General features: G+C 45.1%; 1 protein-coding gene across 1 annotated transcript in view; it reads left to right on the forward strand.

The window, feature by feature from the left end:
- Nucleotides 1–21,489, forward strand: part of GPA33 (glycoprotein A33) — a 45,134-nt gene that overhangs the window by 15,026 nt on the left and 8,619 nt on the right. The window contains 1 exon segment of the mRNA XM_045879149.1: nt 13,757–13,973. Coding sequence (XP_045735105.1) covers nt 13,757–13,973 — 217 coding nt within the window.

Here is a 21,489-nt window from a genome sequence, read left to right on the forward strand (position 1 = left end):
CAATGTTGAGCACTGTTTCATGTGTCTGTTGGCCATTTGGATGTTTTCTTTGGAAAAATGTCTGTTCATGTCTTCTGCCCATTTCTTGACTGGATTCTTTGTTCTTTGGGTGTTGAGTTTCATAAGTTCTTTATAGATTTTGGATACTAGCCCTTTATCTGATGTGTCATTTGCAAATATCTTCTCCCATTCTGTTGGTTGTCTTTTGGTTTTGTTGACTGTTTCTTTTGCAAAAGCTTTTGATCTTGATGAAGTCCCAATAGTTCATTTTTGCCCTTGCTTCCCTTGCCTTTGGCAATGTTTCTAGGAAGAATTTGCTGCGGCTGAGGTCGAAGAGGTTGCTGCCTGTGTTCTCCTTTAGGATTTTGATGGACTCCTGTCTCACATTTAGGTCTTTCAATCATTTGGAGTCTATTTTTGTGTGTGGTGTAAGGAAATGGTCCAGTTTCATTTTTCTGCATGGGGCTGTCCAATTTTCCCAACACCATTTGTTGAAGAGACTGTCTTTTTTCCATTGGACATTCTTTCCTGCTTTGTCGAAAATTAGTTGACCATAGAGTTGAGGGTCCATTTCTGGGCTCTCTATTCTGTTCCATTGATCTATGTGTCTGTTTTTGTGCCAGTACCATACTGTCTTATGATGACAGCTTTGTAATAGAGCTTGAAGTCTGGAATTGTGATGCCGCCAGCTTTGCTTTTCTTTTTCAACATTCCTCTGGCTATTCGGGGTCTTTTCTGGTTCCATACGAATTTTAGGATTATTTGTTCCATTTCTTTGAAAAAAGTGGATGGTATTTTGATGGGGATTGCATTGAACGTGTAGATTGCTCTAGGTAGCATTGACATCTTCACAATAGTTGTTCTTCCAATCCATGAGCATGGAACGTTTTTCCATTTCTTTGTGTCTTCCTCAATTACTTTCATGAGTATTTTATAGTTTTCTGAGTACAGATTCTTTGCCTCTTTGGTTAGATTTATGCCTAGGTATCTTATGGCTTTGGGTGCAATTGTAAATGGGATCGACTCCTTAATTTCTCTTTCTTCTGTCTTGTTGTTGGTGTATAGGAATGCCACTGACTTTTGTGCATTGATTTTATATCCTGCCACTTTACTGAATTCCTGTATGAGTTCTAGCAGTTTTGGGGTGGAGTCTTTGGGGCTTTCCACATAAAGTATCATATCATCTGCAAAGAGTGAGAGTTTGATTTCTTCTTTGCCAATTTGGATGCCTTTGATTTCTTTTTGTTGTCTGATTGCTGTGGCTAGGACTTCTAATACTATGCTGAATAGCAGTGGTGATAGTGGACATCCCTGCCGTGTTCCTGACCTTAGGGGGAAATCTCTCAGTTTTTCCCCATTGAGAATGATATTCGCTGTAGGTTTTTCATAGATGGCTTTTATGATATTGAGGTACGTACCCTCTATCCCTATACTCTGAAGAGTTTTGATCAAGAAAGGATGCTGTACTTTGTCAAATGCTTTTTCTGCATCTATTGAAAGGATCATATGATTCTTGCTCTTTCTTTTGTTAATGTATTATATCACGTTGATTGATTTGCGGATGTTGAACCAACTTGCAGCCCAGGGATAAATCCCACTTGGTCATGGTGAATAATCCTTTTAATGTACTGTTGGATCCTATTGGCTAGTATTTTGGTGAGAACTTTTGCATCCATGTTCATCAGGGATATTGGTCTGTAGTTCTCCTTTTTGATGGGGTCTTTGTCTGGTTTGGGGATCAAGGTAATGGTGGCCTCATAAAACGAGTTTGGAAGTTTTCCTTCCATTTCTATTTTTTGGAACAGTTTCAGAAGAATAGGTATTAATTCTTCTTGAAATGTTTGGTAGAATTCCCCTGGGAAGCCATCTGGCCCTGGGCTTTTGTTTTTTGGGAGATTTTTGATGACTGCTTCAATTTCTTTAGTGGTTATAGGTCTGTTCAGGTTTTTTTATTTCTTCGTGGTTCAGTTTTGGTAGTTGATACATCTCTAGGAATGCATCAATTTCTTCCAGGTTATCTAATTTGCTGGCATAGAGTTGCTCATAATATGTTCTTAGAATTGTTTGTATTTCTTTGGTGTTGGTTGTGATCTCTCCTCTTTCATTCATGATTTTGTTGATTTGGGTTATTTCTCTTTTCTTTTTGATAAGTCTGTCCAGGGGTTTATCAGTCTTGTTAATTCTTTCAAAGAACCAGCTCCTAGTTTCGTTGATCTGTTCTACTGTTCTTTTGGTTTCTATTTCATTGGTTTCTGCTCTGATCTTTATTATTTCTCTTCTTCTGCTGCGTTTAGCCTTTGTTTTCTGTTCTTTCTCCAGCTCCTTTAGGTGTAGGGTTAGGTTGTGTACTTGAGACCTTTCTTGTTTCTTGAGAAAGGCTTGTATTGCTATATACTTTCCTCTTAGGACTGCCTTTGCTGCATCCCAAAGATTTTGAACAGTTGTGTTTTCATTTTCATTGGTTTCCATGGATTTTTTAAATTCTTCTTTAATTTCCTGGTTGACCCTTCATTCTTTAGTAGGATGCTCTTTAGCTTCCATGTATTTGAGGTCTTTCCGACTTTCCTCTTGTGATTGAGTTCTAGTTTCAAAGCATTGTGGTCTGAAAATAGGCAGGGAATGATCGCAATCTTTTGGTACCAGTGGAGACCTGATTTGTGACCCAGGATGTGATCTATTCTGGAGAATGTTCCATGGGCACTAGAGAAGAATGTGTATTCTGTTGCTTTGGGATGGAATGTTCTGAATATGTCTGTGAAGTCCATTTGGTCTAGTGTGTCATTTAAAGTCTTTATTTCCTTGTTGATCTTTTGCTTAGATGATCTGTCCTTTTCAGTGAGGGGGTTGTTAAAGTCCCCCACTATTATTGTATTGTTGTCAATGTGTTTCTTTGCTTTTGTTATTAATTTCCTTATATAATTGGCCGCTCCCATGTTAGGGGCAAAGATATTTACAATTGTTAGATCTCTTGTTGGATAGACCCTTTAAGTAGGATATAGTGTCCTTCCTCATCTCTTATTATAGTCTTTGGTTTAAAATCTAATTTGTCTGATATAAGGATTGCCACCCCAGCTTTCTTTTGGTGTCCATTAGCATGGTAAATCATTTTCCACCCCCTCACTTTCAATCTGGGGGTGTCTTTGGGTCTAAAATGAGTCTCTTGCAGACAGCATATCAATGGGTGTTGTTTTTTCATCCAATCTGATAGCCTGTGTCTTTTGATTGGGGCATTTAGCCCATTTACATTCAGGGTAACTATTGAAAGATAGGAATTTAGTGCCATTGTATTGCCTGTAAGGTGACTGTTACTGTATATTGTCTGTGTTCCTTTCTGGTCTATGTTGCTTTTAGGTTCTCTCTTTGCTTAGAAGACCCCTTTCAAGATTTCTTGTAGGGCTGTTTTCATGTTTGCAAATTCCTTTAGTTTTTGTTTGTCCTGGAAGCTTTTTATCTCTCCTTCTATGTTCAATGACAGCCTAGCTGGATATAGTATTCTTGGCTGCATATTTTTCTCATTTAGTGCTCTGAATATATCATGCCAATCCTTTCTGGTCTGCGAGGTCTCTGTGGATAGGTCTGTTGCCAATCTAATGTTTCTACCATTGTAGGTTACAGATCTCTTCTCCCGAGCTTTTTTCAGGATTTTCTCTTTGTCTCTGAGACTCGTAAGTTTTACTATTAGATGTCAGGGTGTTGACCTATTTTTATTGATTTTGAGAGGGGCTCTCTGTGCTTCCTGGATTTTGATGCCTGTTTCCTTCCCCAAATTAGGGAAGTTCTCTGCTATAATTTGCTCCATTATACCTTCTGCCCCCCTCTCTCTTTCTTCTTCTTCTGGGATCCCAATTATTCTAATGTTGTTTCGTCTTATGGTATCGCTTATCTCTCGAATTCTGCCCTCGTGATCCAGTAGTTGTTTATCTCTCTTTTTCTCAGCTTCTTTATTTTCCATCATTTGGTCTTCTATATCACTGATTCTCTCTTCTGCCTCATTTATCCTAGCAGTTAGCGCCCCCATTTTTGATTGCACCTCATTAATAGCCTTTTTGATTTCGACTTGGTTAGATTTTAGTTCTTTTATTTCTCCAGAAAGGGTTTCTCTAATAACTTCCATGCTTTTTTCAAGCCCAGCCAGTATCTTTAAAGTAATGATTCTGAACTCTAGATCCAACATCGTACTAATGTCTGTATTGAGGAGGTCCCTGGCAGTCGGTACTACCTCTTGTTCTTTTTGTTGAGGTGATTTTTTCCATCTTGTCATTCTGTCCAGAGGAGAATAGGTGAATGAGAGAACAAATGCTAACAGGGTAACAAAATCCCCAGAAAATATACTCTAAACAAATCAGAAAAGACCTGAAGCCAGGGGAAAAGAAAGGGAAAGAGAGAAAAAAGAAAAAGAAAAAAAAAAAGAAAAAGAAAAAGATAAAAACAAACAAAAACAGAACAAAACAAAACAAAAAAAAAACCCAGAATATGATCAAATATGATCAGGCTGGTGCATAGATCAGTGCCACACCCTAGATTTTGGGTGTATTTTGGTCTGTTAGAAGAAAGTGTCTCCCAAAGTTTTAAAGAAAGAAAAACTTATATATGTACAAAAATAAGGGTTGATATGATGAAGGGATGGAATATGGCTGTAAAGATGAAAATTATAAAAAATTTTATAAAAGGAATTAAGAAGTTGTTTGAAAAAAGAAAGAAGAGGATTTAAAAAAAAAAAGAAAAAAAAGGGAGAGAATGTGATCAGGCAGGAGAGTAGAACAAAACCATATACTAGAGATTTAGGGTATATTTTGATCTGTTAGAAAAAACTATCTCAAAATTTTAAAGAGAGAACCACTTACATATATATGCCAAAAATTAGGGTAACTACTATGAAGGGATAGAATATGACCCTAAAAATGAAAAATAAAAATGTTTTTTAAAAAAGTGATTGATAAGATGTTGGTTGAAAAAGGGAAGAAAAATTCAAAAAAAAAAAAAGACAGTTAAAAAAAATTAACTTTGAAAGACTACAGAATCATGGTAAAAAAGCCAGGATTCTGAGTGCAGTATTCCTCTAGCGCTGGAGTTCTGCCGTTCTCATTGATCGGTAAACTTGGCCTTGGCTGGCCGTTCTTGCTGATCTTCTGGGGGAGGGGCCTGTTGCCGTGGTTTCCAAATGTCTCTGCCGGAGGCGGAATTGCCCCGCCCTTGCCCCCTCCCGGCTAAGGAATCTGCTCGGGTTTGCTCTCCGGGGCTTTTGTTCCCTGCGAGCTTTCGGTACAGCTTTGGAGGCCGAGAGTGAAAATGGCGGCCTCCCAATCTCCGCCCCGGAGGAGCCGAGAACTCGGGGCCCCACTCCTCAGTGAGCCCCCAGAGAAAAGCAGTCAGTCATTCCCGTCTTCCCAGTCTCTGGCCGCATTTCGTGCTCACCCGGCCTGTGACTGAGCGTTTCTGTCTCCGGCACCTGACTCGGTGTGGAGTCTCCAAACCCAGCAGATCCCTGCGGTGCACTCCTGCGCCGCTCCTCCCAGGGGAGGAAGGGGAGTCTCCCCGGATCTGCCGCTTGTTGGGTCCCTGCTGGAGGAGCAGGGGCCCGACTGTGCCCCGGATCACGGTTTATGGCAACCCTGAGCTGAGAGCCCGCGCCTGGGCTCCGCCTCTGCAGCCGGCTTCCCCGCTCCAATACCTGGGAGCTCTGCCGCACTCAGGCACCCCCAGTCTTTCTGTGACCCTGAGGGTCCTGAGACCACACTGTCCCACGAGGGTTCCACCCCCCGCTTAGCCACTGGAGCGACGTCCCTCAGCGGAGCTGACTTCTAAAAGTTCCAATTTTGTGCTCTGTGGCTCTATCACTTGCCAGAAGTGGCTGACAGAGGCCCCCTTCCCCCGCCGTCTATCCTCCCAAATATTGCCTCGGATTCACTTCTCCGCACGTCCTACCTTCCAGAAAGTGGTCGCTTTTCTGTTCAGAGAGTTGTTGCTATTCTTTTCTTCGATCTCCTGTTGAGTTTGTAGGTGTTCAGAATGGTTTGATCCCTATCCAGCTGAATTCCTGAGACCAGACATAATCCAGGTCTCCCACTCCTCTGCCATCTTGCTCTGCTCCCCCTGTATTTTATTTTTTATTTTTATTTTGAAATAGGTAATACAGTCCCATGGGTCCAAAATTAAAACATCATTGAAAGCGAACATTGGGAAGTCTCATTCCCATCCCTGCCCCGCCTGTCTACCCCGATCCTTCTATTCCTCACCATCTCCGCCCCTCCCCCTCTACACTCCCTACCTGTAGGGAAGGCCGATTTTCACTGGTTCTGGTTGTTTGGGACCAACCTCTTTTCTGATTGGTTGGTATCTCTGCTGCAATTATTACGTATTTTGAATATTACTCTCGGCTAAGAGAACCAATTTAGTTTCTTGTGTATCCTTCCATCGACTCTATGCAAATTCAAGAAAATGTTAGCATGTTTTGTGTGCATGTATGTGTGTTCCTATTTCCCCCTCTTTTTACACAAAAGGTAGCACATTCCAGGCACTGTTCTGCCCCTTGCATTTTTCACTTAACATAGTTCCTGAAGAGCTTTCTCCATCAGTTAATAGAGAGCTCCCTCATTCTTTAAGAGCGTCATAGGAGTCCACTGTGAGGAGATGCTGTTAGTATTTAACCAGCCCCATAATGATAGGCACTTTTTTATTCCCAATCTTTCAATTACCAAGAATAACCATTTACATACATCATTTTGGGTGTGGACAGGTATACTGCTAGAATACACTCCCAGAAAGGGTAAATGCTCTGATAATTTCATAGAGACTACCAAATTGCCTCCATTCTGTGCTGCCCCCAGCAGACCCTGAGTGCTCATTTGTGTGTATGTGTGTGTCTTAAGTAACACATGCATATGACTAAAGATTAAGCAGTAATACTTAAAGTGTGTCTACCCCATACCCTGAACTCCCAGTCTCCTGTTCCCCTCACCAAAGGGAACCATTCTTACGAGTTTTGGGGTGGCCTTCAATACATGCTGTGCACATATGCAAACATACATATGTGAATATGCATGTTTAGAGAGACTACACACACACTGTTCTGCACTTGGCTTTTTTCTCTTAATACATGTCATGAAGCTCTTTCCATATGTCAGTACATTTATACCTATCTCATTTTTTACCCTTGATCTTAGCCAAAAGGCCTAGAGGCAATCTGTCTCATTTTTTAAACATTTGCACAGAGTGTTCCATTTTATGAATGTACTATATGTACCAATGATGCATATTTGAGTTGTTTCCTGTATTTTGCTGCTACAAATAATGTTGCAGTAAATATCTCTATGTGAATGTCTATGGACATATGTACCACACATATATGGCATAAGTGTGTATATAAAGTATATACATGGAGGATAAATTATTAAAAATAGAACTTCTGAGTCACAGGGTATGTGAATTTAAAATTTTGATAAATAAGATCAGATTGCTCTCATTAGATGTCATGACAATCTCCACGTTCACCAATAATACGAGGACACCTATTTCTCCAACACACAGTATTCCCAAACTGTTTGATATTTGCCATTTTGGTAAGTGAAAAAAGTATCTCATTTTTAAAAATCACATTCACATTTCTCTAATTATTAGAAATGGAGCATCTATTCATAAGCTTGAGTGAGGTCTACTTTATTTTTATTTATTTTATTTTTGGGGGTGGGAGGAAGAACACATTCAAAATTTATTTTCCAACAGACAGCCAGCATCAGCAGGTAAAACTGCAGGAGTTTCTGCATAGATCATATATTCACGAGGCATCATCTGCTTAACAGTGAGAAAGGCTCTGGTATGTTCTCTGTAACAATATGTACTTCACAGTGTGAAAAAGTGCTAGTCTTGTGTCCCACTTACAATTCCAGGAGGAAAGGCACGACTTGGCCAAAAAAAAAATTGTATCCTAAAGTCAGGTACAATAACACAGAAGAACTTTTGGTAACAGTCTTGATCTACTTTTCCACATTGAAGGAGACTGACTTCTCCACCCAGAAATTAGGGTCTTTCGTTCTCCTTCCTTTGTTAAACCATTAGAGCAATGTTTCATCATTTGCTTAATATTACATATACAAAAAGGGGAAGTTTAAAAAAAAAATCACAAAAAATATCTCGCATGGCCCCACCATACATCAATTCAGGTTTAAGAAAGGGTGTCAGGACACTTCAGCCGTCCTAAAATAGGAAAATAGAGACTTTGGCTACAAAGCTAAAAATTAAATGAGGTGGATAAATGAGAGCTTTCACACCCATGACTTGCCTATTCCAACTTCATAACCTTCACACAATACTCAAGAACAATCTTCATAATTGCTTGGCATAAGCTGCACCAAGGACATTTTTGTACAAATTAGTATGTAAACCTAGGGGTGCCTAGTCTGTTGAGTTGGTTTTGGCTCAGGTCATGATCTCAGGGTCATGAGATCGAGTGAGTTCCTAGTCGGGCTCCGCACTCACGGGGATTGGGGCGGGGGGAGTCTGCTTGAGAGTCTCTATTTTCTCCCTCTCCCTCTGCCCCGCCCCACTGGTGTGCTCTCTCCTCTCTCAAATAAATAAATAAATCTTTAAAAAAAAACTAGTATGTGAACCTATAAGAAACATGCCCTTCCATGAGTCTCTTCAAGAATAAAAACCCAGCTCTTCCAATGAGTAGGCACTGGTGAACTAAATTAACTCACCCGAGGTTCCCTGCTCAGGTGCCTACCCCTCCTGGTGGTTCAGGAAAGTATCTCATTTTTTTTTTTTTAATGAGATACTTATTTTAAAATACCGGCCACTCCTTAGATGGTTAAGCGTCTGCCTTCGTTCAGCTCAGGTCATGATCCCAGGGTCCTGGGATCGAGTCCTGCATCGGGCTCCCTGCTCCTTGGGAGCCTGCTTCTCCCTCTGCCTCTCTCTCTCTCTCTGTCTCTCATGAATAAATAAATAAAATCTTTAAAAAAAAAAAATCCCGACCACTCTTGGAGCTCTAGCTGAACTGTCTTTAAATAAGCAGCAACACATTGACTCCAAAGGACTAAAATCAGTTGAGGGCATCCTATTTAAGGTCCCAAGGTAGAAGGAATTTTGTAATTCTACAACCTTAGTTGTTGGTGTTTTTTAAGTACATTCAGAAAAAAAGAAAGGATGGGTGTAGGGTTGGGGGTCATACAAAACAGGTCCCTAAACAGATGCCAGATCTTGTTCATGTACCTGCATATGGTCATCAGGGAAGTATATAGCCCATTAGGCTAACAGTTGTCTTTTCCATTGTGGTTCAGTAAGTTCCAGAGTGAGGTCTACTTTTAAAAGGCAAACGTGGGGGCACCTGGGTGGCTCAGTCAGTTAAGCACCGGACTATTTATTTATTTGTTTATGTATGTATGTATGTATGTATGTATGTATGTTATGTTAGTCACCCTACAGTACATCATTAGTTTTTGATGTAGTGTTTCATGATTCATTGTGTATAACACCCAGTGCTCATTACAACACGTGCCCTCCTTAATAACCATCACCGGGCTACCCCATCCCCCACCTCCCTCCCCTCCGAAACCCTCAGATTGTTTCCCAGAGTCCATAGGCTCTCATGGTTCGACTTCCCTCTGATTTCACCCCCTTCAGTTTTCCCTTCCTTCCCCTAATGTCCTCCATGCTATTCCTTATGTTCCACATATGAGTGAAACCATATGGTAATTGTCTTTCTCTGCTTATTTCACTTAGCATAATCCCTTCCAGTTCCATCCATGTCGATGCAAATGGTGGGTATTCATCCTTTCTGATGGCTGAGTAATGTTCCATTGTATATATGGACCACATCTTCTTTATCCATTCATCTGTGGAAGGGCATCTCGGCTTCTTCCACATTTTGGCTATGGTAGACATTGCTGCTATGAACATTGGAGTGCATGTGGCCCTTCTTTTCACTACATCTGTGTCTTTGGGGTAAATACCAAGTAGTGCAGTTCCTGGGTCATAGGGTAGCTCTATTTTTAACTTTTTGAGGAACCTCCATACTGTTTTCTAAAGTGGCTTGCATTCCCACCAACTTGCATTTCCACCAACAGTGTAAGAGGTTTCCCCTTTCTCCACATTCTGTTCAACATTTGTTGTTTCCTGCCTTGTTAATTTTTGCCATTCTAACTGGTGTAAGGTGGTATCTCAGTGTAAGCAAAGGACTCTTGATCTTGGCTCCGGTCTTGATCACAGGGTCTTGAGTTCAGGCCCTCTGTTGGGCTCCATGGTGGGTGTGGAGCTACTTAGTAACAACAAAAAAAAAGAAACAAAAAATGCAAACGTGCCTGCCAGAGGTAAGCATTAGGTCCCTGGAATACCCAGAGTGAAAGCATTTACCTTTTTCCCTGACAGGAAAGAAGGGGTGACCCAAGATGCCCAAGGCCTAGAGCAGCAGGACCCATGGGAAAGGAGAGTAAATCCTGCCTGATGTACCCTGTTGTCTGTTGCCCTGGGGACCCTGATGGGCCATGGGCACAGGTCCTATCTATTTCCAGAATCTCAGGGTAAAACCTAGAGAGGGAAGCTGCGGCCTTTAGCTTGAAGAAACTGAAGGCTGTCTCTTCCACCATCACATGTATTCAGCTAACCAGATGTAAGGTCTCACCAGGCACTTCTCTGAGTGCTTAAACACTAAAGTTCTTCTGTTGACTGATGGATCCCCCACTTCCGAAAGGATTTGAGGCAAGCCCCTTGAGGGTGCGGAAAAAGGGATTAAATCTGTGTCCTCAAGGAGATTATTGTGACAGGTCTGGGCAAGGGGGCAGGGGTGCGGGATCCAGGGAGGAAGCCTTGGGATAGCTGTGATTAGGAGAACGGTTGGGGCATCAAGAGCCCCAGGCAGAGCCAGCCTGTCAGAAAAGAGCTGAGCTGGGAAGGATCTGCATTCATGGACTGGTCCTCAGCTCAAGACACCTCCTCCTCTCCCACCCGGATGCTCCTCCCCTTTTCAGCCAAGCTTCCCGAGAATTATCTGCCGCTCCCAGGGTGGTTGCAGTTATGCCCTGCCCAAGGGTCCCCAGCCCAGGGAGCCTGCACTCCAGTAGCCAACTCGCGTGCTCTGGCACAAGCTGTGTCGGTCCGAAAACTAGGGCACCCGGTCCTACTTTGCCCAAAGGACCTGTGCAGCATCAGACCTGACACTGTGTCTCCATACTCCCTTCTCTACCCAAGCCGGCTCTGCCTTTGGCCTCTACCAACCCACTGACGTCACCAGCAACTTCTCTTTTGCTGATTCAATGTACTCATTCAGGCTTCCTCTTGTTTCATCTCTCGCTAGCATTTCCCACGATCGACCACTTTCCCATCTCGGAATCTTCCTCCCTTGGCTTTTTGGCAGTCCCATCTTGGGTTTTCTTCTGATCCATCTGAGCTCTCCCTGACCTTTCAGAATGAAGTACGCTGGGGACTTGGCATACCATACTCATTTACCTGGGATGGCCTCCTCCAGCCCACGGCTCAGTTAACATCTAAGTCACTGACTTCCAAACCTTCATTCCCAGGTGCACTCAGCTGCCCTGTCCACTCCTACTGAGCTCCACCTGGGTGTCCCTTCAACACTTCAGGCACATCACGTATTAAACAGAATGCATCATTTTTTCTTAAGACATTCTCTGTCCAGGTGTTTCTTCTCTTGGAAGTGACATCACCGTAGACCCAGAATATTCAGGCCAAAGACCCTCCCCCTTGAGGTCTGCCCCTCCCTGACTCCCAGTCCCATCGGTCTACCCTGTTCACCCTCCCTAAATTCACTTCATCCTTCCCGTCTGCACTGCCACAGCCTGATCCGAAGACCCATCGTTTTTCACCTGAATTGCTCAACTCATTTCTTAACTGCCTTTGCTTCTCTTTCTAATTCATTTTCCACCCTGTGTTGAGAGCTAACTTCCTAAAATACACGGCTCTCTAGTGCTTTCAGGATAAAGTGCAACCGATTCAGTCTGTATACACGGCCCTGCAGTCTGGCAATACAGAATCGCCAGGGTCGGGGCTCTGAAGCCAGACGTCTGGTTCAAATCCCTGCCCTGCCATTTGGTTAACCACGTAAACTTGGGAGAGGTACTTCACCTCTTGGTGCCTTGGTTTCCTCATGTGTAAAATGTGTATAATCATAATATCTCCATCACGTCTGTGTTGTGAGATAATACACACAAAGTGCTTGGAATAGTACCCAGCACAGAGCACACACTCAGTAAAGAGCAGCTATGATCTTTATTGCTACCTGCCCATGCTCATCTTCCACCCACCCTCACACACTCACCTCCATTCATACTGAACCACTTGGGGTTGACCCAGAGCTTCCCACTCCTAGGTCTTTCTTCAATGTTCTCCCTTTGCCTAAAATGCTGAATACATCTGTCCTCCTCCAACGTGCACCGCCCCAACCCCCTAGCCCTTTGCCTGGCCGGTTCTCCTTTGTCCTTCAGGATCTGAGACACTGTCTTCTGGGAACTCTTCCAGGAAGCCTTCCCAGACTTCCCAGTTTAGATGTAATGCCTCTATTCTGAGGCCCCATAGCTAATCATAGGATGTCGTAACATTTATTCTTTGAGGGCAGAAATCACGAGTTACTCGTCTTTGAATATCACACTCAGGAGTGATGATGTCTAGCACTTACAGCAAACCTACCGTGTCAGGCAATGCCCTGTTTTGCATATATACTTTAATCCTCACAAAAATTGTATAAAATACAGGGCGCCTCGGTGGCTCAGTCGTTAAGCATCTGCCTTAGGCTCAGGTCATGATCCCAGGGTCCTGGGATCGAGCCCCACATCGGGCTCCCTGCTCGGCGGGAAGCCTGCTTCTCCCTCTCCCACTCCCCCTGCTTGTGTTCCCTCTCTCGCTGTGTCTCTCTCTGTCAAATAAATAAATAAAATCTATAAAAAAATTTAAAAAAATTGTATAAAATAGGTGTTATTGTTTTTATCTCCATTTTGTAGAAAAAGAAACAGAGTCACATTTTGCTCAAGGTCTTATGACTAGTAAGTGGCAGAACTGGGATTTGTACTTGGGAGGTTTGGCTAGAAAGTAGTGATCTTAGCCAGTCTCTTGTTCTTTTTGGTAAACAATGAGTAGATCAGTGAATAAATAAATTCCAAAGGCAAGAGTCAAGTAAATAAAGTGGGCTTGGAAGCCAGTGGTGGCCGCCTAGCATAATGTGTGGCACGTAATAGGTGCTCATTAAACTCTGGTTGTCTGAATGAGAGAACAGTTTGAAATCAAAAGGGTAAGAGAGGGGTGCCTGGGTGGCTCAGTTGGTTAAGCAACTGCCTTCGGCTCAGGTCATGATCCTGGAGTCCCCGGATCGAGTCCCGCATTGGGCTCCCTGCTCAGCAGGGAGTCTGCTTCTCCCTCTCCCGCTCCGCCCCCCTTGTGCTCTCTCTCTCTCTCACTCTCTCTCTCAAATAAATAAATAAAATCTTAAAAAAAAAAGGGGGGGGTAAGAGAGATGCCAGAGGTTACCAGAGGTTAAGGTGTGGGGATCCGAGAAAGCCCTTTATCCATATGTGCTTCTGTGTTATGAACTGCCTATCTGCCCTGGTCCTTCAGTAGTTTCATTAAAAGGACACATACCTTATAAGAGGAACCCACAGATGGGCACTACATATTAGAGCTGTTTGTTCTTAGGGGTTGGTGAGTCCGCCCTTTGGGCCTGGGAAATGGTGGATGAGGCTCCTCAGAACAGGCTGCAAGCACCATGCCAAGACTTGGGGTAAGACCGAGTGGTGTTTCTTCTTCCTCCCAGGAAAGGGTGCTCACCTGGCAATTTTCGTTGAAAAGCTACATCTATGGGGACCTTTACAAGAACCGCGTCAACATATCGAGCAATGCTGAGCAATCAGATGCCTCCATCACTGTTGACCAGCTGACCATGGATGACAACGGCACGTACGAGTGCTCAGTCTCCCTGATGTCAGACCTGGCGGGAACCTCTAAGTCACGCGTCCGGCTCTTGGTCCTCGGTGAGCATCTCCATCTCCTTCCTGGGGTGGCAGGGAGGTGGGGCAGGGAGGCGTGCTCAGAGAAGAAGTGCCCTCGTGGGAAGGTAAAGTCAGAGGCAGCCAGACCTGACCAGGAGCTCAGACTCCTCCCCTCATCCCATCTGCCTGGGCAGGGGGCGGCTCTTCCTTTTTTAACTGAAGACTATTCTGAGTGGCCCACCAATGGCACACAGTTCCAGGGCAGTGGAGAAGGCTGGTTTGGAGTGGCCCCGGGGTCAGCCTGGGACATTCTGCCCGTGCTCTGTCCAGTGCTCTTCCCCATAACCCAGCTCCCTTCCTTTTCATGGCCAACTTATTAGGGAGAAGGAAAAGGGAAGTTCTAGATCCTAACTAAGGACCCTCACCGGGCCTTCCTTTGGTGCTGAGAGCCAGATTGTGAACTTCCCCGTCATAAGTTCAGCTAATCAGTAGAAACCCTTCACACCAGCATCTCCCCACCCCAGGCCCCAACCACACACCGCTGATTAGGCTCTACCACCTTTGAAATATGTCCCAAGATGACATTCTTTTCATACAGATAACTTATTATTGGAGCTTATAGTTTTGGAAGACTCTGAACAATCATCTACTTTAGTATCTTCATTTTGTAGATGAGGCCCAGAGAAAGTAGGCACCTGACTCAGAGTGAGTTACTGGATGCATTTTAAGGAATGGCTCCTCTAGGTCCAATATAAGGAGTGGCCTCCACCCTGGAAGGTAGCAATGCTTTAAACCAAAATGATGGATCATTTTTCCTTTATTTTTTCCATTTATACTCCTTAGTGGGATTTTTTAAATTGCGGGAAGTGGCTGCCTGGCTTTTTGAAACATTGTGTCAATCAAACAATGTAGCCCCGAAGAGAGAAATTAACCGTCTCCTTCCATCTTACCACCAGCCTGGTAGCCAACGGTAATATTCCTCCATACTTCTCTCCACGTCCTTTTCAACTATGCAAGTGTGCATGCACACAAACACTTTTTCTTTCTTTCCTTTCCTTTGGAAAAAAAAAAAGAGAGATCATATTATAAAGATCACTCGGCAATGTTTTTTTGGGTAATGTTTCATGCATATTTCTCCAGATCAATACCTATAGATCTACCTGTTAGCAGCATACATTCCATCACGTGGATGTACTATGATTTATTAAAGTGTTCCATCCTGATGGATATCCTCAGGCTGTTTCCAGTTTTGTGTGTGAACAATACTGATATATATAGATATTCTTCCACTCTGTTGTTTTTATTTCTAGGGGATAGATTCTTAAAAGTAGGATTTCTGGGTCAAAGACGATGCCTTCATTAAATATTAATCCATACCGGCAAACTACCTTCCTCGAAGCAACTTACATTGTTATGGCATTTTATGAGCATGCCTGTTTTCCCATATCTTTACCAGTACTGAATGTTATCAATCTTTTTAGGTTTTGTAAATTTTGTTAATTTGTTAGGTGAGAAAAAATTCAGTGCAGTCTAAATCAAAATGTTAATCTAGCCACTAATAAGCTTCACTACCCCCCATTTGGGCCCAACCCCCTTCGTGACATGAATCAGCCCCCACCCCCACCCTGCCATTGCAGCCTGGTCCAGCCGGCTTCTCTCACTTCTCTTGGCAACAGGCAGGCACCACAGTCCTCAGGGGGATCCCCAGGGACCCAGAGGCATCTATAGAGCCCTTCCATCCTCACACTGCAGGATCAGCACTTCAAGAACTTAACAGGTTTTTGTCACTCAGCGAGCCTCAGCCAGGGAATGAGAGATGTCAGCTCCCAACAGTAGGGAACCCCAATCTCCATGTTGGATTCTTTTGGTGCCTCCCTGGCTTGACCCGAGATGGGGGAAATACCTCCTTCCCTTCCCCCAAGAGAAGGAGAGGAAATGCTCATGGGTCCTTATTCCTAAGCATCCTCTTCAAAGAGATCTCCTCCCTGCTGAACCTCCAGGCTTCTCTTGCTTGGGTGGGAGGAGGGTCACTGATAACCAAAGGATTCGCTCTTGGAAAGGCTGCTGGGATGTTTCTCATGCTTCTCTTTAATATTGAGGACACTTACTCCCCTGGAGGTTGTAGTGGAAATTCTGAGGCACAGGAGAAGTCCCGATCTGTATCATGCTGATGTTTTCTATCACGCATTTGAGGTCCCTTGTCATGTACCACCACCTCTGGGAGTCTAAAAATGAACTTAATGTTCTTTTCTTTTTTTCACACTTAGACTTTTATTTTACCTGGAATTTATTTTTGTAAATAGGATGCTAGGAGTCTAACTTTGTTTTCTTCCACATGGATAGTCAACTGCATGAGCATCATTCACTGTACCACAGAAACACTGATCATCCCACTGGGTTGCTAGCTTTGTCACAGAGGAAGTTCTTACACAGAATGGCTGCTTTCTTACTCCTTTCTTTGTTCATTTTTCTTTTGATTATTCCTATGCTGATATTACATGGTTTTGATTACAGCATGTTTATACTCAGTGTTGATATATATATAGGCATATTTATCTATCTAATTTTTTGTTTTTCTGTTTTTTGTTTTTTTGTTTATTTTTAGTTAGAGCTATCAGTGTTTGAATAGTTAGCTTTTAATACCTGGCACTGGGTAATATCTTCTCTTACTAAACTTTTCCAAAAAAATTCTGTCAATTTTTACACATTTATTCTTCCATGTTAATTTTTTAAATCACTTTGCTTAGCTAAAAATAGAAGTTGATTGGAATTATGGTCAACTTACAAATTAATTTGCAAAGGAATGACATATTAAAAAGATTAAGTCCTCTCATCTAGGAAGAAGTATTTCAGATTTAATGACCTTCAATAACAAGGGATCTCTAATTGAATTCCAGGCCTCCCGTGGACAGAAGCAGAGCCCTTTTTTTTGGTTTGTAGAAGGAAGGCCCAGGACCTCTTTCACAACCCTGCACCCATCCATGTAGCCAAATTTCCCGTTTCTCCGTGTCCTAAAACAGAGGGGTTTTTATCTTAAATAGAGAGAAAACTACCATCAACTTGCAATGACCTTGGTCTGTGGGAAAGTTGCCACAAATTCATGGTCATAATAGTTCCCATTTACTGAGGACCAGGTATGTGCCAGGCATCTAAGAGCTTTACATTTATTGTCTCTTTTAATCTCTGCAATCCATCTGTGGAAGTGGGTACTAACATGTTTAACAGAACGCTGAGGCTCGAGACACCTGTAGAAAGTGTGCAAGCTTCCGTCAAAACAGCGTGGCCCAAATACAAAGCCCTGCACTGCTCCGCCACGTAAGCCTGCCACCCCCGGCCAGTAATTGATCCAGGTCAGGAGGATTCCCAAATTCTTCTAGGTTTACTTACCTTTTCAAAGTACCCTCTCTGTCAGTTGATAGCAGACATAAGCTTGCCAGTGATGTTTTAGCTGGCCCCGGCAGTAACTTGAGCTCTGCCCTTCCTGGATCCATGCCAGCAGAAGGTTGGTGTGGCAGAGCCGAGAGAGCCCTGGATACGCCATTTGCCCTCATTTGTCCACAGAGCACCTACATCTTGGACACATCACTCATTGATAACTGAGGTTCTGTACCTGCTCTTCCACGTGGGAGGTCTTTGCTTAGGGTCCAGGAGATGGAATCCCCACTGGCCCATGAGTGCGTGCCTCATTGTCTCTGGGTTTTCACAGCGGGGGCTCTTGATGGTCTTAGACCTTTAGGAACATTCACAGCCCCTCTCACCTCACGAACGAGGCTGTCGCCATCACACATTATCATCTTCTAGCATTTTTATAGCCGTGTTTTAGTTGCTCCCAATCTAGCTGGGGTGCCTAATGTGTTTGTCTACCCAGGACCCTTAGAGCAAGGGGCCTGCTCTCTGCAGGGCCCCTCAGGTCGAGATCTGTAGCACACAGAAGGCTGTTAGTTGTTGAAATGGAGCTCTGCTCTTCCCTCCTGCTGCTATAGCAACCTTAGTTCAAACCCAAACAAATAACTGTGTTTGCCTTGCCTGTTAAAAATACTAATTAGAAAAAAAGAGAGAGAAACTAAAAAAGAAAAACATTCACTCGTATCACTAGGTTTTATATTTGTCCACGTTGACTTCCAGCTCCTCTGCACATGCTTATTCATGTCCATAACTGAGTTTGTAGCCGAATGGGTTGGTTCTTTGCTCTTTTCATTCCTCACCAGGTAGCACTTTCCGCTGTCTTAGTACCTACAGTCCCTTAAGCTCCCTGCTACTTGGGTGAGTGGGTAGAGTCCCCTGTCCCTGGCTGAACATTCAGCCTGTTCCAATCAAAGCCATTATGAATAATGTTGTAACAAATTGTTTTGTGTACATAGCTCTTAATTTTTATTTGCGTTAGCTCCTTGGAGAGATATTATAAGCTAAGAAAATGCACATTTTTATCTAGTTTCTATTCTGTAGGTCTTCCTCCAAACCCATGGCCCTGAATCCCTCACTTCTCTGGATCTGGTCCTTTTCTGGCTGATTCCGTCTCTTTCTGGCTTCCCTTAAGTAGCTCCCACTTTCCTCTGGCAACAAGCTGGTTGGGGGAAAGGCAGCAAGACCCCACTTACGTGTGAATGTCCGATTCCTCCTTCCCTCCCAGGGCCAGCTTCATTTTAAGACAGGAACTAGCTAACTAGAAGGGCAAAGATACAAGTTAAATCAGAGATTATGGAACTCAGTGTTTTGCTTTATAACGAGAGAGAGAAAGAGAGAGAGAAAGCATTTTGTACGCTGTTCAGAAATCCAGTAAAAATCTTTAAAAGAAAGTTTTGTTTCCAAATGGCTTTTGCTACTGGGCTATTTTTAGGTAGAAGGGCTTTAATTATACGGGGCCGCCCACACGGGGCTGGGCGACCTCACAGTAAACTGAGGGAGCGGAGAGCTTCCGGACTGGGGTGGAGCACGCAGAGCGGGTCACCGGGGGAAGCCACCTGGCCCTGGGGCCCGGCACGCGGCGCTCCGGGGGGGTGGGGGTGGGGTGGGGGTGGGAACCGGGCGGCTCCCCGGCCTCTGGCGCCCCCTGGCGTCTGCAGCGGGAGGCGCAGGCTTTGGAGCGGCGCGGTGCCCCGTCCCGAAAGCTCCAGGTACAGCCGCCTTCGGTCTGGGAGGTAGGAAGAGCCCACCCTGAACCCTAGATCTCCGGGAGCCCCTCAGGCCTCACAGCCCCGCAGGAAGGGCTGTTTAAACTAGAGCTGATTCGAGGTCCTAGCTGGTTGTGATGGTGGGGGGCTGGGGAAGGAATCCTTAGAGAAGGATCAGGACAGAGTTGGGGTGCCTAGAGTGAGCTGGGGTGGGAGGACAGCCTGGGGGCTGAGGGGTAAGGGCCCCAGGTGTGTGTGTGGGGGGGGTACGGACAAAAACCTGACACACTCCTTCATAAGGCTGGTCTCTTGTTACCTCTACTGCCTCCAGAGTGAATGAAGGCTTTGCCTTAATAATTTCTCCTGGCAAAGCTAGCCTCCGGATATGTCCAGCTTGCTTTTTTATGTTTCTGTAGGTGCTAGATGCTCCTTTGCCTTGGTCTGTTCTCTTTCCTTTTTGTCTCGGATCCCAGAGAAGGCTGGTCACGGAAAGTCTTGACAATGGTCATGCACACCAAGTATAAGGCTGGCTCCATGTGACACTTCTTTGGGGGTGTCATAGTTCAGGCGGGCTCTCTAACTGGGAAAGTTGTAGCCCCCTGGTCAAGGCATCCCTGGGAAGCAGGCTGAGTGCTTTTCATGCGTGGAGAGGGCTGTTCCTGTACCTCTGGAGAGTTCAGGAGGCAAACTTGGCTCATCAACCCTGACCTAGAGCCAGTCTCTGGGGAAGCAGTGTTCACCTTCCCTTGTACCTGTTTGCAGGGCCCGCGGGGCGGACGGCCGCTTGTCAGAGTGGTCCGAAGGCAGCAGTCTCTTCCTGCCCAGGCTGCTTCAGTCCCTGGGGCCTGGGTCAGGATATAAAAAGGTGGCTCGTGAACGAAGCTTGGGCCGCTTAGGTTTAGGGACTGTGCAGCTGGGGCTGGTGTGGGGGAGGGCCTGTCATTTTCTTCACGCTTGTCCCACACCTGGTGGCCCTCAAGAGAGAAGAAGGAGCTGTGGGGCACACACTCCCAAGAACCCCTTGCCTGTTTCAGAGAAAAATCAGAAGTGGCGGCCGGGTGCATCCCGGGTAGCTTCCCCCAGCCACTCCGGGGGCGGGGGGGGAACGGGGGGCTGCGCCATTCTGCGTGCTCAGTGACCGTGCATCCGTGCAGTCTGGATGGTACAGTGGGTGGTGCTACTGACCGGGGCAAGCAGACCGTCCAGGGGTCTGAAGAAAGAGGTGGAGGGGACAGGCCTGCCACGGGGGATTCAGTAATAGCCCTCTGCACTGCGTGTTCTTCCCGTTCCCAGCCCCAAGGACACTACCTGAAGTCTCAAGCATACTTGATGCTTCTTCCTGCCTCAGGGCCTTTGCACACACTGTTCCCTCTGTGTGGAGGGCCCTCACCTCTCTCTGACCATCACCACCTCCACTATTGGCCTTGCTTACTCTCACTCTTCCTCCAGGTCACAGCCCAGGCTGTGGGGGTCAGTGTCCCTTGCTTGTGCCTTCCCCGCCCCCGCAGCCTTGCCTCCTGCCCGGTCATAGTCCAGTTACTTGTCTTTTGCCCCCACTGGACTCCTCGAACACAGGGACTCACTCACTATGTCATCCCAGTGCCTAGCGGTATCAGACGTACAGGAAGTGCCCAACAAGGTTTGTAGAATGAGCCATCCTACCCAGTGGTGTAGGATGAGCCATCCTGCGGCAATGCCAAGTGAATGGCACCAGCTTAAGATCCTCGGGAATTGTGGGAGATCACGTTAGGATTGTGAGTGGAGGGGCCTGTTGGTTTCTGTAACCTCCTTTCTGTAGGCTTCCCTTTCCTTGTCTCTTCCTTTCTGCCCCCACCCCCACCCCTTCGGGCCTCATTCTCACCCAGCATGCAACTCTGCTGCCACCTGGGGTCTCTCCAATCACCCAGCTACTCCGAGCAGTTGCATTTTCTCAGCAAAACCCAGGACGAGGGCAGTGCTTAACAGAAAGGGAACCTTCCTAAGAAGTCTGAGTTGAAGGGCTTCAGAGAGAGGGGCCTTTCCCTAACCCAGGGGCAGGCAAACACGGCCAAATCCAGCCTGGGCCTCTTCGTACATGGCCTGCAAGCCAAGAATGGTTTTTACATTTATAAAGGGTTATTGAAAACACGGAAACAGTGACAGAGACCATAACGTGGCCCACAACGTCTAAAATATTACCTTTGACCCTTTACAGAAATTCTGTTGTCCCCTCATCTTACAGATGGGAACACTGGGGGACTGCAAGGTTTCCCTAAAATGGCACAGACGAGCCAACAGCAGAAGGAGCTCTCCTGGGCTGGTGGAGAGATCCCTGGACGTGGAGTCAGGAGACCTGGGTTCCAGTCCCACCCAGTCTCCTCTCTGGGCCTCAGTGTCCCCACCGTTTATAATGGTGGTGACTCTAATCTTGTACTCAGGATGCTTCCTGATGTAGGTGCGCGCTGCCT

The sequence above is a fragment of the Mirounga angustirostris genome, unplaced genomic scaffold, assembly GCF_029215605.1.
Source record: "Mirounga angustirostris isolate CCGP_5_RB_7025 unplaced genomic scaffold, mMirAng1.0.hap1 SCAF_6, whole genome shotgun sequence".
NCBI classification, from domain to species: domain Eukaryota; kingdom Metazoa; phylum Chordata; class Mammalia; order Carnivora; family Phocidae; genus Mirounga; species Mirounga angustirostris.